This window comes from Bombus affinis, chromosome 15, assembly GCF_024516045.1.
Source record: "Bombus affinis isolate iyBomAffi1 chromosome 15, iyBomAffi1.2, whole genome shotgun sequence".
In the NCBI taxonomy this organism is placed as follows: Eukaryota; Metazoa; Arthropoda; class Insecta; order Hymenoptera; family Apidae; genus Bombus; species Bombus affinis.
Genome location: NC_066358.1, coordinates 8310217 through 8327007, shown reverse-complemented (window position 1 = coordinate 8327007; position 16791 = coordinate 8310217). Strand labels below are relative to the sequence as shown.

Below are 16791 nucleotides of genomic sequence, written 5' to 3'. Positions count from 1 at the left end.
ATGAGGTACATAATAATGAAAAATTTATTTTTTTTTTTTTAGTCGAAAAATTACATAAATGAAATCAAAGATCCAGAAGAGTAGCTAGCCATCTTTTTGTAAGTCTTGAATTTCATTATTTAATTTTAAATCACACACGACGAGGTAAATACTGTTCATAAAATAAGTAAAAGATGAAAAAGTATTAAGTTTTATAAAAACCATTATAAACAATAATGAATATACTAGTAGATTTGATGAACGAGTTAGGTAGAGGTAAACATTCCAGCTAAAATTCACTGAAGGGAAAGAAGCTTGTTTTATTAACGAATTTTGGATACATCTCCTTAATTCTTTTTTAATATCTAATAAAGAGCAGTATTTATTCAAACATTTCATTATTTGACAGAATTTCATAATAAAAATGCTATAAACTTCTCGAGCAATCTGATATAAACTAGCAACAGGAAATGGAGAAAAGAACAGCATAATTGAATCTGAATAATCAATTCTTTATTCACACATCGACGTATTGTCGTTTATACGCGTTGTTTTTCTCTTTATACATTCATAAAAATTTCATACAACTTTTTCACGCGATTCGTCATTATTATTCCTTTTTTACCTTCCATTTCCACCTGTGAATAGGTTGTTTCGTTCTTCGCTAAACTGGACGAACACTCATTTAGATACGCTATATTCACAATTGCTACAGTCCACCAAAAATGGCTACGCGCGGAAAATCATTATACAACATTCAAACGCAGAGAAAAGTCGAAACTTAGTGTGTATTACCTCTTATATAACACAAATGGATTTAGAGCGCATTTAAAATATAATAACGCTAATTACAAACTGCTTACAGATTACAGTACATTTACATTGTCTCATACAAGGTGATCCATTAAATTGCACGTAATTGAACGTACCTCGAAAATACGTTCGAAAGAAATCAAGATGGACGGTAAAACATTAGATATAGTGGCTCATGAGATGTACTTGTACATTTATAGAAATATTTGATGTATTATGGTGTATTTATGTTATGTGTATTATACTAAACATTTTGAATATAATCATGATAGTTGGATTTCATTGTAGTGATAATGAGATATCAAAATGTTTTATAATACACATAATATGTACATAAAAATATTTCGTGATGAATGTTCAAATATCTTCGTGAGCCACTGTATGTAGATTAAAATATAAAAATGTTAAGACTCTTTCAAGATACTGTTTAAAAAATCTAAATGGCCTTAAAATATTCTTCGCATATATCTACTTATTTACTTTAAGAATAGTTTAACATCATCTGTAAGTTCCTTTTCTTATAAATAAAATTAAAAATGATAAAAATGATCACCCTGCACAGGAAAATAAACAAACATGAAAGTACAACATTACCATTTTGCTATACTTTTCTGTTTAGGTTGAATAAAAATCCTACACAATGCGTTTTGTTCACTATATACTGGCTAAACAAACTTTCTGGTGAGGCATGGACAGTACACTTCCACCATACTTTTAGTTTTGAACACTTTGTACAATATGTCATTACTAAAAAGATGAATAATCTATGAATAAATGAAAACAAAATCAATCGTTAACGTGTAGAATGTTCGCAGATTGTTGAATCTCTCTAACATTTGGCAAATCGATAGACTATGCTGCGCTATAAATAGTAGAAGAGTAGAAAACTTTATTGCGAATTAGTGGACATCGTAGTATGGATATACGCCTTCTAAATTTTTTATTTCTTCTTTTTTTTGGCTTATTTTCTTTTTATACCTCCTTTTTGTTTCCTCGTCTATGTTTTGTAACGCAAGAACAAGTGTAAACGCTCTTTGTACTTTTTCGATGGTGTATCTGAATAGATTCAGGTAGCCGCATTACAGGCCGTGGCGTGCTTTAAAAATTGGCATTTGTCACATGGTATTCGACCTGGACAGTACGTACTAGACGATTCAACGTATATCTTATTGCTCTTTTATAAATAGCTCTCAGTTTTCAGACATTATCTTTTTTTTCTTCTCCTTCTTTTATTTAACAGGATAATCCACTTAAATATCTTCGTAGATCATTCTGTGCACACTTAGGGACAGAAACTAAGAGAGATCACATGATTCAGGTCATAAGTATTTACCTCTCTATATACATGGAATTTCTCAACGTACTTAATTTATTTAATATTTACACATACACACGCGCAATGTCTTTTTATGTTCTTCCTAGGAAACAGCTGATTCGCTTTTACTATCGTACAAGATGAAAGCTCGCTCGAACATCACCATATTACAAATTCCTTTAGAAACATTTTACGGATTTGACCTCAGGCGTTTCGACGGCGCCTCATTTGATACTGAAAAATAAAAAGAATTTGTTTAATGCTTGTTAGTTTATTATTATATTCCATTAAGATCCATGTATGGAGACTTTATCAATTCTATTATTACCTAGGAATTCGAAAATTTATTCGTTATTTTTCGAGGATTCGAAAATTTTGCCATTATACTTTTATTTCAATAATCTTTTATGTTAATATCCTACAAAATTTTGCAAATTTTTTACAATATTGCGAAAATGTAACATTCTACAATAAGTAAAACCAAAATTAAAATAAAAGAAATGTGTTCATTACATGTGAATTTCCCATAAATAGAAGGATACATAGGAACACGGATACATATATACGTCTAACAGAGAAATCAAATATTTGTTGTTTCGTCTGCACGAGCAGACGTTTGCTTTTCAAGTCAAGGTCCAAGGCGGTTGAACGAAAGAACTTACCTAACACACTGCGATCTTGTTCCGTGGTCGCGACGTCACCGATCGACTCCTCCAAAATCTTCGTCTTGATCAACCTTTGGGCCTGGATATCCGGTATCGCCGCCAATATCAAGCTCGTTGAATTTTTTAAACTATCGTACGATTGTTCTAATTGCTTCATTTTCTTGCTAATTTCGTCGTTAGCTGTGTGAATTTCTTTCACCTACAAAATTTATAAATTTATAAAATGATACAAATATTTTCTCCAAAAAAATAATCTTTAATAAAGAATCTCTCTGCAAAGGTTATCTGACAAGTTATATTAGGTAATTATTTTTTAGATCATATGGAACGTAAACGTACTTGAATATCCAGTTCCTTAACAGATTGTAGTATGGTAGTCTTCACACACTCTCTTTCTAAGGATATCACCTTCATGCTAACATTTTGAGTGGTTTCCTGAAGCAATACCAGTTTGTCCTGCGAAACATATCACATTTTTCAATCAGTGAGCACATCACAACTTTCATCTTTTATAAATTCTCAAACATTTACATGATCTTTCTTCTGATCTTCTGCCACCCATTGCACAGCTCTCGACAATGTTTCATTGATGTCCATCAATTTATCAGATAAATGTATGATTGTTGCATTCAATTGTTCAGTCTTTATCTTTGTCTCATTTGTAATCAATATCTGAGGCTTTTGTGTAATATTTGACAATTCTGTTACTGTGTTCTATAATAAAAAGAAATGAAAAATAACTTTTTAAATTCTATTCTTGATATAGAAGTAGATAGCAAATAGACTTCAGATTTTTATGCATTTATGGAAAATTTTAATGAGAATATGAACCTTGATACTGGTAACATTCTGTTGTATTGTTGTTTGGACATCTTGTATCCTAGCATTTGATTCTTTCAATGTTGTTACTGTGCTACTCAGATCTTGTATTTGGCTCCCAAATGACACCACACTACTGGAAAGGTCCTTCAAATCTCCCTGCACTTTAAATAATGCTGGGCCCTCGTTGAACCAACCTTTTGCATGATGCATAATACGTTGAATAAGTGCTAGCTGTAAATAAATTTCCGTGTAAAAATAAATCGCTTATTATACCATACAGCATATTAATAATTTTTCTATGTAAATTAAGAGTATTTAATATATTTATTAATGAAAAATTAGTAATCATTATTGAATATCATTTTTTTTATTTCCAAGAAAAAAAATGTTATGTCGAGAAATTACACTTAAGAAATTCGAGCATCATGAAATTACCTGCGTTGTAAAATTATTGATTTGAAGTTTGAGATCTGATAAATGAGTGAAGATAATGCTCTGGTTGTTCTGAAGATCTCTCGACAGAGAGTGACATTTTTGCAGGGCATCGGGAACACCTTCGCTACCGGCTATAACTGCAATGTAAATGATATCTTGTTTTCTCTTTTTCCTCGTTTCGATACGAGTATTTATACGTGATACAATAATTCCAGAATCGATAAAATCTTATCGAATGTTTTAACCAGAAACAAAGAGGTACGATGAGTAAACATATTCGAATCGTAATCTATTTGTTTCCTACTGGAATCAGTCTTAAAGACATAGGTCTTAAAGACAAAGGCCTGTGAGGATTAAAATAAATAAACTTCATCAAATACTTGAAATATCATTGATTATGAATTTATATTCATTGCGAAAGCAAATAAAACAATGTTTAAAGTCGAGTTGTAATAAGAATACTTGAACAATAAGAAACTTCGGAGAATTCTTAGTTGAATGTAGGTGATATCGAAATAATTTAATATGTATTTATTTAAAGTAGATAAGTATTGATACCAACTTAAAATTTCTTGGTACACCAACAACTCTAATATCAACTTTAAAATATCTCAGTATTGGAATATCGGCTTTATGTTAACTTAAGAATTACTTTTCTTGACGTGCACCGCAATTATCCTCAAAGACCAGAGAATAGTTCGAATAATTTCTACCAATCAACACCAAGTACATAATCCAATATTTGTCAACATATCGGACTGATGATCTCGTTCGCTTAAGCATATTACTATACGACCATGATCGTCGCATTATAAGCGAATTACATACTTAGCGTCAGACTAAAAGCCTTATTTTATAAATACCTTTGAGCCACAAATTAACATAATCAGCTAAAAAGGAAACTAAAGTAAAAGAAGCATAAAAATGAAAGAAGAAAAAAGAAGTTACAAGACGCATTTCTATTCTGGAACTCGATTATATGGGGATCGATTCACGTAACAACGTGATTGCATTTATAAAAAAAAAAAAATAAAAATAAAACGAAAGATAAAAGAAGTGTTCTTGACTTTCAAGTGAGAAGAATTTAATTAAACTCTTCACCTTGAATTCTTTCCCTTTTCAATTAAAGTTTTTCTTCATTTCTCGAATTATTATTGAATCAATTACTGTATTACTCAATCTGTATTATTGGATCGTAAGTGACTCGTATAACAGTTTGGGTAAAGTTATATAATTTAGGAATAATCTACTTTAACCCCTCAGTTTATATCATTAGATTATAGATGATTATAGTAGTTTAAATTAGATTTAAGTCAGGGTTATTAATTTCAATTAATTGTACGACATTTAATTTTAATTTAAATTCTATATCTTACTTGATAGATTTCATTAACAATTTTCATGATGTAAAATACAAAATATAAATTACAATAACATTACTCTAACCGACCTAATTGGTAAGCGTATGAAATTAATTTGAATGATGGACCTATGAAAGAACTTCTTTTTCGTATTTATTACATAAAATAGATACAGTAGATAATGTATAGATATACATTAGATAAGATATAACACGTGAATTATACTATAAATCAAGTTTTTTTTTGGCTGTGAAGCCGAAGTAAAGAAATATGTATATAAATAATATAAATTAAGATCAAGTACTTACTCCAACTTTCTGTAAGCTCTTAACTTAATTTTAGATTCGAATTAAAATAAAATATCTTTTTTCAGGTATTCAATGTTTAATTTGTATTCTGTGTTTTATGTAATAAGGACCATGGAATCGTGTTTATTATGCAAAATATAGAATCTAAATTAAAACGAAATACCCTATATATACGTAAATCCTTAATTCAATTTTAACTTGGATCTAAAATAAAGTATTTCTTTTTTTAGAAGTCTCTCTGTTGAGCGTTCTTCAAAGATGCAATATACCTTGGTCCAGTTCGGTCCGTAGAGCAGTAAGTTGCTGACGAACGTCGATGAACAGCCAAATTAAACTAGCGGTTGCTAATACAGAGGCACAAGCCAGAAAGGCACTACAAGCTTTAAAAAATCCAGGACAAGCTCGACTTCGTCTGCCTCTGCATTTGCGGCCATTTCTAGTCGATATATTCCAGTATTCCGACCGTTCGTCGCTGCTATCTGATAGTAACTCCTAGAAATTGTTAGGATGATCAGTCCCAGTCTGTCCAAACTGTCCAGACTGTTTTCCAAACCTTGTTCCTTGACGTTTATTTCTTACAAAATCTCCTCGTATTTATACTATTACAAAACGTCTCTATAATTTTTTAAATGATTTATTCATTTATTTTGTAATCTGTTTTTAATTTAATTTTGTTTTTCTTTTAAGCCTGTTTATTTAAAATGTTGACAAGTTACAATATCTGTTCTTTGAGATGGAAATATTTCTTCCAATGTTTCATGATCAAAGCAAGATGTTGAAGTAAGGTTTAATTTTGATACTAAAATAAAATGTTAGGTTCTTAATCCAGATATTGTTAAATTTTGTTCTTTTTTATGATAGTTTTCAATATAATGTCATTTCTTTTTCATTCATGATTTAAAGTAAATATAATAATTAAATACTTGTTTTAGGTACCATTTGTTATTCCAACTGTCCAAATAAGAAAATAACCTTCTGAAAGAATGATAGACGTATCGTGGTCAATCAAAAGGTCAATTGAGTTGAATAAGATAATATGGATAAGAAAATATATAGCTATAACATATACGCATTGCATACAGTTGTATAAGATGCAATTTATAGTCGTTTTAGATTGATTGTTGAAAAGAAAATTAAAAAAACAAAATTTACGATTATTTAATTTTATACAGAAAAAGAAGTAACATAAAGGATGAATGAATCAAGATGAATACTTAGAGTATTGAGTACTTAGAACAATTATTCACATAATATTAACAAGATTAAACATTTGATATTTAGTGTTATACATAAAGTAACAAAGAAAAGCCAATTAGAAGTAAACAGAATAAAGGCGAAACAGTCAGAAAATGTGCCAATTAGATAAAATCCTGTACTACTTGTCCATAAACTCTACATTCTCTCTAATCCTCTTACATATAAGTCTCTTATCCACTCTCTGCTTACTGTTAGTACAAACTTTTCCACGAAACAGCATTTCATACATTATTAATACCACCTATTATATGGTCCATATAATATTATACCCAATGTAAATATTATTGATGTATATTATCATACATATTGTCATATTACACATAATTTTCATAATTGTTTCATACATTTCACATTTTACAAATTAATCAAATCGCGAATATTCTGTATTTCCATTGAGAACATTTCCAATTTTAGTTTGGTAAAATTTCAGATTTATCCAGAAATTTTCACTAAGTATCTCTTGCTATACCTTAAGTCGCCATCTTATTCGCAGTTTATCCAAAACATGAAATATTATATAAGTATTTATATTTGTTTTTACTAATTGTTATAAACTACTTAAAATAAGAAATTATATTAAGCAATACATATTTCCATTTCAAGCTTCGAAATTTCGTATTTGTTCTAAAACTTTCGTCGGTCTAATTAGTTATTTTCTGATGATTCAATCAAAGCGCGAAATAATTTATGAATATGTTTTAACTTTAAAGAAATGTCGAGTGTTATAGATTTAAGAAATTTAAAAAGCGAAATTTTGAAAGGTATTTTATTCTTATCGGAAAACGCCTCTAGCATTTAAACAGAAATACAATTCTCAATTTAAAAAAACATTTTCCTAAAAAGGCTTTCATTTACAAGAAGGTTTACAAACGGTAATCACTTTATAAAGATTATTTCATTCTTATTAAAAATTATCTTATTACCTAAACGCATATACAGGTCTCCGATTTCAAAATACATTTCCTCTGAAAATCTAAATTTTTACAAATTCGAACAATTTTACAAAGGATTCCATCTCATTTCAGAGAAGATTTTTGGTCACGGTCAATCGATACGTACTTGAGAGCTACGTTTTCCGGAACTCCGGCGGGAAACAATATGCGGAGGCGCCAAGGCATCGAGCTCCTTTCGTTTCTTCATCTTCTTCGTCGGCTGACGAAGGGGCACTGTCACCGCCACTGAGTCCATCTCAAGCAACGCCGAACCGCCTATCTTCGTTTCGTTTCACGCGAGCTTGTCGCGCACGAGGAGACCCTTCTTTTTTTTCTTTCTTTATTTTTCTATACTTCTTTATCAACCTTTGCACGATACACACGCGTTGATAATCGTTCGCAGCAGGTTCATTTCCGTGCTTAAAATTCGGTCGCGTTTTCACCGTTTCAAGCTGCTAGGACGCGACGATCTATAATTTACAGTTCTGTGATCATATTTTTCCGATCCTATAGTTTCCGCGAATAGAATATTCATTGGTATCGTATCGCGTGATCATTTCCTCTAAAAACAGTTGAGTTTACACATCAAGATGTATGTTTCGACCCGTTCCATTTTTTTTTTGTTTGAAATATTGCATAGTATTTTTATAACGGAACAGTTTTATGAGAAACAACTAGAATGAATTTTAAAAATTTGGGGAAACTAGACAATAGCGTAATAGCTTCTTCTAACTCTTTGAGTATTTAGCATTCTCATTATATGTCCTATGACTGTGAATTCATTAATTATTTAATAATTTACAATTATCTAAATGTATGTTTGTTAAAATTAAGAGAATTGTACAGTGTATTTGCAAATATTCTCAATTTTTCAATCATTGAGAAATTCGTTTACTGCACAGACCACCTCTGCCTTTCCAAAATTTATATTCCTAGACTTTTCTCAACATCTGAATATCCAAACAGTCTTGGAAAGATTCTATATTCCCATTATTTCTTCAGCTCCTCTATTGTTCAAAAATTCTTTCATCGGGAGAACAATCGATCATAGTCAAGCTTTTAAAAATCTGTCAACGATTTCTTCAGCATATCGCAATATCGATCGATTGATCGGGATGCTACAACAGCAAAGGACCAGCCCTCGAATGGTACGAAAAGAGGTCAGGAGGAACAAAAGCACCAGAAAGGCGACCGGCAAACAGAACCTCGACTAGCTAAGAAAAAACGAGGAACAGCAAGAAAGAAGAAAGGAAAAACGGAAAAAAAGGAAAGAGCATAAAAAAAAAAATGGGCACAAGGTACGATAACGTGACCACAATGATTGTAAACGATTTAAGTGTATCAGTCGAAATTGTTCAAGGTAGTCGACTCGTTAGATAAGGAAACTCGAATAAAGCACTCGAACGTTATACATATGCGTTGTTAGCAACACAACACTATCAAGTTAAAGACTATCGAACTTTAGCAAATTGAATTTTACACATCCTCCAATATTAATTTTAAAATTCAATGCGAGGTAAAATAATCTAAAATAATCTAAACATTTATGTAGATTATGTATAGTTTAAGTAGTTTGCAATTTTTTGTTGTTGTTAAAATGTTTGTAATTATTAGTGGCTGATTATAAATGTGCCTTAATACTGATTTATTAAAGAAAATTGAAACTGCAATTAAAGTAAAGTATGAATTTTAATCATGTAAGATGTGATGCAGAATTAATATATGCGCATTATAAATTAATGTTTAGATTTACATAGATTATGAGTATTACGTAGATTATTAATGATTTCTTAAGTATAATGCAATTGGTATCTATAGCACTATTTAGACATAACATTGCCTAAAGCAAAGTATAAACTCACAATTTTATGAATACGTTATTTTATCTTACGGGCACTTTTTTCCTCGGTTGTAAAGATAAAAAATCTTCGCTTAAACGAATTCAATAATTCTGGAGATAATTGAAGTTAAACTATGGCTACAACGACGCCATAACACCAAGCACTCCAACTCCTCAACCCACGAGCATCGACCGGAAGCCGCCAGTGGAACTAAACCAGATGGAAGGAAACTTATGATAAAACTCGAAGAATTCCTGCGTCATATTCTACCGAATCGTATCTTTCTATTGTCAAAAAATTTTTTTTAATTTATAAAAAATATGAAAGAATCATTATTACGATACACGCAATTTCTCGCATCAATTGTGTGCCAAAGACTCTTAAAACACGAGTCTTTCTCTAGGTTGAAACTAAAATAAGATTGGGACATAACAAATTCGAAACGAAACTCAATAGAATATTAAAAAACCTCTGTCGATCGAAAAGGACATAGTAAATCTTACACTATGAATCGCCACTATTTGTTTACTTATAGATATATCGTCGTCATTGTATTACAAAACTTAGGATTCGCAATTGATCACTGTCATGGACAAAGAAAGGCGTGATGGAACAAGAGGAATCGCATCACGAACCGAACATCACCACGAAACGTTTCATACTGCGGGTTCTCTTATCATCGTCTGCCCGTCGTACCTGACAACGTATACAGGTAACATCCGTACGAATACACTACCACATGAATGAACATCGTTCTGAGTACATATTTGTGCAGGTATATACATTCATACAAAAGCAAATTGAACGCGCGTGATCGTGTATCTAGCGAGAAAGAATGGAGAACAATGGGCCAGATGTGGTTGTCGTCGAGTTATGATGGTTATTTTACTGTTATAGTAAGGAAACTTTTTAATAATGCTTATAATTGGATGTGTTGTTTGGTATCGACTGCGTTGTAATGGAATCTTTGTTTTAAATGACAATCCAGTCGATCGCTCGTTTGATTTTAAAATTATGTTTGATTTTAAAAGTATGTTTGAAGAATGTAAGGAAGTTGAAGTATATTTAGTTTTTAATCTATACTTTTGTTTAGAAACAATAATTGAAATCGTGTATTTATACCTGTTATCTTTATTTTAACCTTTATTTCCGCAAATGAATAACTTGTTCTTAGAGAAGTTTTAAATTGTATGACATTATAGAGGGTCAAGTCAAGACCTTGCTATAATATGGAAATCGTTACAGATGTACTGTTGTTATACATATGCAGAGAGTTATAAACGTATTAACCTTCAATCGGTCATAAGTTCGCTTAGAGAAGCGTAAGTTATTAAATTATTAATAAAAGTTATTACAATTTCTAAATTGTAGAATATTTAATTTCATACATATTGTAGCTTTTATTTCATTAATTGTATATTTTCGTTGTATTAAATATATAATATAAAATAAAAATACATGTAAGAGAAAATATGTCGAATTAGAAAGCTATTAGTGTCATCAATGATCCAAAGATGATAGAAAGTTACTAAAATACAACACTACAATAATAAGCAAGCGAGAAATAAGCTTTATAAAATATAATTATATGAATACGTGTTTGTAAGTAAAAAAAAAAAACTTCAAGAAAATAAGTAAAAATAATACGTATTACGTTATACTCCCAGTAATCTGCTTCATAAATATTTCATACAAAATAGGTTGGACTTGGTGGAAAAAATATCCTAACGATTCTATTTACATAAAAAACTGCTAATAAATTAAACTTGATCACTCACACAACCTATTAACTGGTAGATCTGGATGGGAAAGTGGAAAATGAATTTTCCATGAAGACATGAAGTTGAAAAAATATTCTTATTTTATATCTGTTGGAAGTTTAGATAATAGCGATTGGTATCCGACTTTAATTAACTGTAAGTACTTCTCACATATCAGAATGTCGGTTTAATAAACGTTTTATGACGCCATTAGGTTTCTTCACTGTGCACCTTATCTACAAATTGGACAATAAAACGAGGGAACGAAAGACAAATGATTCAGTACCTGTTTGGAATGTTCCTGAGCAGAAACTGGCGCTTCTGAGATAAAGATAAGGGAAAACTAAGTATTCGATAAAAATTTGTTCGGATCTCTATAATTCCATGTGATTTAAAAGTTTCATACTTTTGCATCTATATTCTACTATTTTCTACGTTTTTATCATTATATCATTGAATTTCAAGCGGGCAATTTATTTGTAACACTTGTAAATTGCTATGTATTTTCTTTGTGGAAATAAAAGATATAATCGACAGTATCTTTTTTCTTGCAGTTAGCAAGGAGACATCCGGATACAGAGGAATGCAAAAAAAAAATGGAAGATAGAGAAACAATAAACGAGATGGAAAAAGAGAAAATATAAAAATATAGAACTTCGATACTGCAAGAGTGAAAGATCTCGAGTAAAGAATGGAATTTCAAAAGAAATCATGAAAAAAAAAACAAAATATTATAATTTTTAATCCAGTAAAAAGTAAAAAAATCAAAAAATATATACTTCACAAGAATATGTAACCTTGAACAAATGAAAGCTCCATAAAAGGAACAAAACTTCGATAGAACAATAATTAATGTGATATAGAATGTTCAATGATTTCGCCTAAAGAATAGAATCCTCGCGAGAATTCCATTCGGAAATAGAATTCTCTTTAAAAAAAGAGAGAAAAAGAAGGGGATACTATAAAAATAGAAATTTCGTCAAAGAGAGATTATAGAAAAAATATTGGATCAAAAATAAAACTATAACAAAATAATAGAATACTTATATTTAGAGTGTCTCAGTAATGATAACATTGAAAAGGACTACAGAAATAAAAATTTTCAAAAAAAGAAATTATAGTCTTTAAAAGTAGATTGTAATAATAAAACTCTTATATTTAAAGTATCTCACTAATCGTGGTACAATTGTAAAAGACTTTGTAAGATTAGTCCTTTCTCCAACGAGAAATTATAGAATTCTTAAAAGTAGCAATGCTGAATCAAAAAATGGATATCTCTACTAATATCCAAAATGACCCATGAAACTTCTGATTTCATACACCTCTTAAAAGTCTTCAATTTCACGAAAGCCGAGCACGCATGACTTCACGGTAACATGCAACGAGCGACACAAATATCATCGCGGTACTCGTGATTAGCAGCAATCGACGACGCGACTTAATCACGTTGCGCCGCTGCCATCTCAGATTACGTTTGCACAACAGTGCAAAACATCCAAATGAAAAATCGAACGTTTCATTGGTTTCTATCCAACTTTTTTGTTTTTTATTCTTTATTTTTTCTCTCTCTATCGATCGAAGAGGAATTTTCTTGATAATATTGCTCAATTTCGAGTAAATCTTACGACATATTATTCATAGGCTATACTAAGAATATATTATCAACTAAAAATCGATTAGGATAATTGATCCGGGACGATAAACTCGATTTTTTGGATAATTATGCACCTATATCGAAATCTTTTTAAATTAGTAGTACAGTAATTGTTTCATTAATTAATAGTTTTTCTTAACTTTTAGTTCTATTATCTTATCTTGCTGTAATGGAAAACTTTTAACGAATCTATTTTAAAATTTTTAGAAATAGCCACTCAAAAATAATTCGTAAAAATAGTAACTAAACTGCGAATGTTCATACGTTTATAGGAAATTTGAAATGGCAAAAATTCATAAAAAGCATATGATACGCTAAAATAAATAAAATATTCAAAGTTTGATACGTTATAATATATAGTTAATGAAACTAATTTCTTTAGTCATATATATAAAAAAAAATTAATTTGTAATTGACGATGTAATAAAATTATCAATTACTATTTTAATTTCCTATGTTGCTTTAAATACTTGTTCGTTATATTTTATTCGAGACATGGAGTCACAACTTACGAATTTCTGCAGTTTTCAACGCCCATATCTTATCAATTCCAGGGCTGTATCAAATAATATGTACAACCTTGTTCGAGGGAATTCTCATAAAAATTTAGAAAGTACATTTTTAAAACAGAAGTTTCATCTACTACGTCATGTATTACTCTAAGTAATTCTAAATGCTTGTGGTTCTATTATTAATTCAATGATAATTACGTTGACAGACGATTAACCGTCTGTCAATATAATGCAATAGTCTATTTGCATCTCCTACATCTCACGACCAATTAATACAAAGTGTAGGTGATACCTTAATTATCTCATGTGATGTAATAATTCACGAATCAGATTCCAAGACAAAGGAAATCGGGAGATCAGTTGGCTCAAAGTCATTTTCTTTCGTTTACAAACAGTTTTACGAAGATTCGTCTTGATTTTATATCAAAACATAATCATAACCTAACCTTTGAAACTAAATCAAAATTTTTTGTAAAATTTTACTCATTTTTAATTTTTGAAATTATAGTGATCTATTTCTTTATTCGGTTATTTAGAAATATTTTTGTATAATATTTTCAAATAATAACGAGAAGTATTCAATTTATATATCATTTCCAATTTTCGATATACACGTAAGCAATTGAATCAACCTGTGGAGTAACATAATTATTTTGACACGTTGTCCAAGCAAATTAAACGATTATGTTTTTGATAAAGCCAATGAGGAAAATAATATATTTATTATAAATACCATTTTCATATCTCTTATGATGGGTATAGTTTTAAATAGCTTCAATTATGATTTCTGTATGAGTAAACAAAAAAAATAACAGACAAACTGACCAAAGTGCAATAGAATAAACGATCAAAGTATATTAAACAGTTCTAACATATAAAATACCGTTAATTATGGCATGTATTTATTGTGTATACACTACTCAACGATACCAATTGAGGATTAACGCGATTTCCTTTAAGGATATGCTTTAAGGACTACGTTACATCTTGTGAAAAATTAGGAAGGAGCAAATATTCTGAAGCGATAGTGTACGTGATCGCAAGTGTTACGTATCCGTCATAGTCGCGGGGGTTACTTAAGCAAATCGACCCCCTCGTATATCCACCCCTATGAGATAGACACAAGACTTTTCGTACGTCACTCTATTAAAGACACTTCTATGTGTTCGTTGGACGATTGGGAATCAATAAAAGAGGAATAGAACCGTGACACCTGTCGACCATCGAACGTTTCAAACACCAAAAACCACGAGCACTTGGTGCATGCGGAACTTGACCTACGTCTGGTATAAATTATACATACGATTCTCTGATCGATTCACGAGTCACAAACTCCACAATACAGGAACAACAAATCGTACTAACACATGATTTATAACTTAATATACCGCTTTAATAAATTGAGAACTGTTAAATGAATCAACCAGCATTATTTGTTAAATGGAATTATTAAAGGCTACGAACGATAGAATACGAGACGAAGAACGTAGACAACGCCTCTGCTATCTCACCGCGTACCACTCGCGCTGTGCGCAAGATATCGACTGACTGAGGGTTGGTACGCGACCGTGCTCGGTCTATCCTGCTAGGGGTCCCTATGATAACAATTCGCGGTAATAGGGAATTTTGAATTAATACGAAATGGAAGAAACAGAATAAAATAGGAACAAAAGAGAAGGAAAAACAGCAACGCGCGAGATTCGAAAATGTAGAAAAATAGAGCCGTTGTCAGCGATAACGCGACCGATAAGATTCGATAGATATTGATGTGTCACAACTGTAAATGTATATTGAAAAAATGAAATCGCATATCGAATATTATCTAGATTTTGTGGCAAAATTGTAAAAGAGAAAAAGAGAAATATGGAATTTTTAAATGGAAAAAAAAGGAAATATAAATTAAACTGAACTTGAAAACATTAAACATCACAACGTTTAAATTTTACATTAAACGATCAATACTTCGATTGAAGAATAATTTTAGCGGAAGTGAATGAACCGAAATAAAAGTGTTCCTATTTATCACTATTTATATCTTAAACTTTCTTGTCGGATCTTCACTGTCGAATACACTGCTTTATAATGAAAGCCGACCTAAATTTACGATGCTGTTGGAAATAGCAAAGATAGACATTTGTATATTGGAAATTCAAAAATATTTCACCAAAGGAATTTTTACTCGAAAATTTCATAGTATGAATTACATTCACATGAAATAGTTATGAAAATTTTATAAATATATGCATTAGTTTAAAATGAATATAATAAAGTTCATAAATTATAAATTAAGTCAAGTTTACTAATATTACTTTACAATAACATTATGATTCTTTGAATTTTTCCCAGTATCAGTTCCAGAATAAAAGCGGCATAAAGCAATTATAATAATTATCAGTCACATTCAATCATCAGTATCAATATGAACTTGACAACACGCATAAATGAAGAATTATGTGTTTACCTGATTTTATAGAGATATCCATCCTTTTAATTTCTCCATATAAAATAACAGCCAGCCAGGACAGTATTATCAACCAAAATGTAATTAGGACTGCTGCCAACCACAATGATATGATCCTCATATCAGACTTGCTACATCCGCAAGAATCAGTCTGCTTCATTTTTGCTGTGGCACTTGATCGATGTTTCCTGTAACATGGTATTATATTTTACACATAATTTACATACTTAGAACTTCCAATTTAATTGAAAGCATATAGGTTTGAAAAACGCGCGTTTTTTCTTACCGTCTAACTTTCTTCTTCCTAGGTGTAAAATCCAAGTCCGATATATCAGAATCACTTTCCGATAACAGATCAAGGAGATTTATGGTTTCTTTGTTGTTCGAATTCTTCATTGTGATCGGAGAATCATAGCACGGGTCATGAAGTTAACAGACGGACGTGAAATCGTATTGACGGCCAGTTCGATAACATAACCTCTCTAATCGAGATATTAGTCATCAAGGAACCTACTTTAGCTAGTAGCTATCTAATATTCACTCTGATTGCTTCGACTATATATTACGCAACATGACTTTAGTTATTTCTGATTCTCACATATTATTGCTTTGGTACGGTTGCGATCAAACGATCCATCCTCATGCATCTTTCACGACATAACCTACATACATACTA

The 16791-nt window shown here is 30.7% G+C and overlaps 1 protein-coding gene across 10 annotated transcripts; it reads right to left on the bottom strand.

The window, feature by feature from the left end:
• Window positions 1-470: 470 nt before the first annotated feature.
• LOC126924686 (uncharacterized) lies at window positions 471-16765 on the bottom strand. Of its 10 annotated transcripts, none has more exons than XM_050739442.1 (9): window positions 15119-15211; window positions 8015-8449; window positions 5968-6190; window positions 4030-4166; window positions 3604-3825; window positions 3304-3486; window positions 3112-3228; window positions 2770-2971; window positions 471-2341 (listed from the first exon to the last, which is right to left on the bottom strand). In XM_050739442.1, exons 2-9 carry the CDS (start codon window positions 8141-8143, stop codon window positions 2298-2300), a joined length of 1257 nt encoding a protein of 418 aa, XP_050595399.1. In that variant the 5' UTR covers window positions 8144-8449; window positions 15119-15211; the 3' UTR covers window positions 471-2297. The 10 variants fall into 10 exon arrangements, with proteins under 10 accessions (XP_050595399.1, XP_050595396.1, XP_050595401.1 ...); XM_050739439.1 differs by having other exon boundaries at window positions 14958-15210; XM_050739444.1 differs by having other exon boundaries at window positions 8015-8357; window positions 14958-15210.
• Window positions 16766-16791: the final 26 nt, after the last annotated feature.

Bases quoted from the DNA above. Each gene is read 5' to 3' on its own strand.
- LOC126924686 (XM_050739442.1), bottom strand. From the start codon at position 8,143: ATGGACTCAGTGGCGGTGACAGTGCCCCTTCGTCAGCCGACGAAGAAG. The intron at 2,972-3,111 runs GTACGTTTACGT...TAAATTTTGTAG, and splicing joins TTAAGGAACTGGATATTCAA to GTGAAAGAAATTCACACAGC. The intron at 2,342-2,769 runs GTAAGTTCTTTC...TTTATTTTTCAG, and splicing joins ACAAGATCGCAGTGTGTTAG to TATCAAATGAGGCGCCGTCG.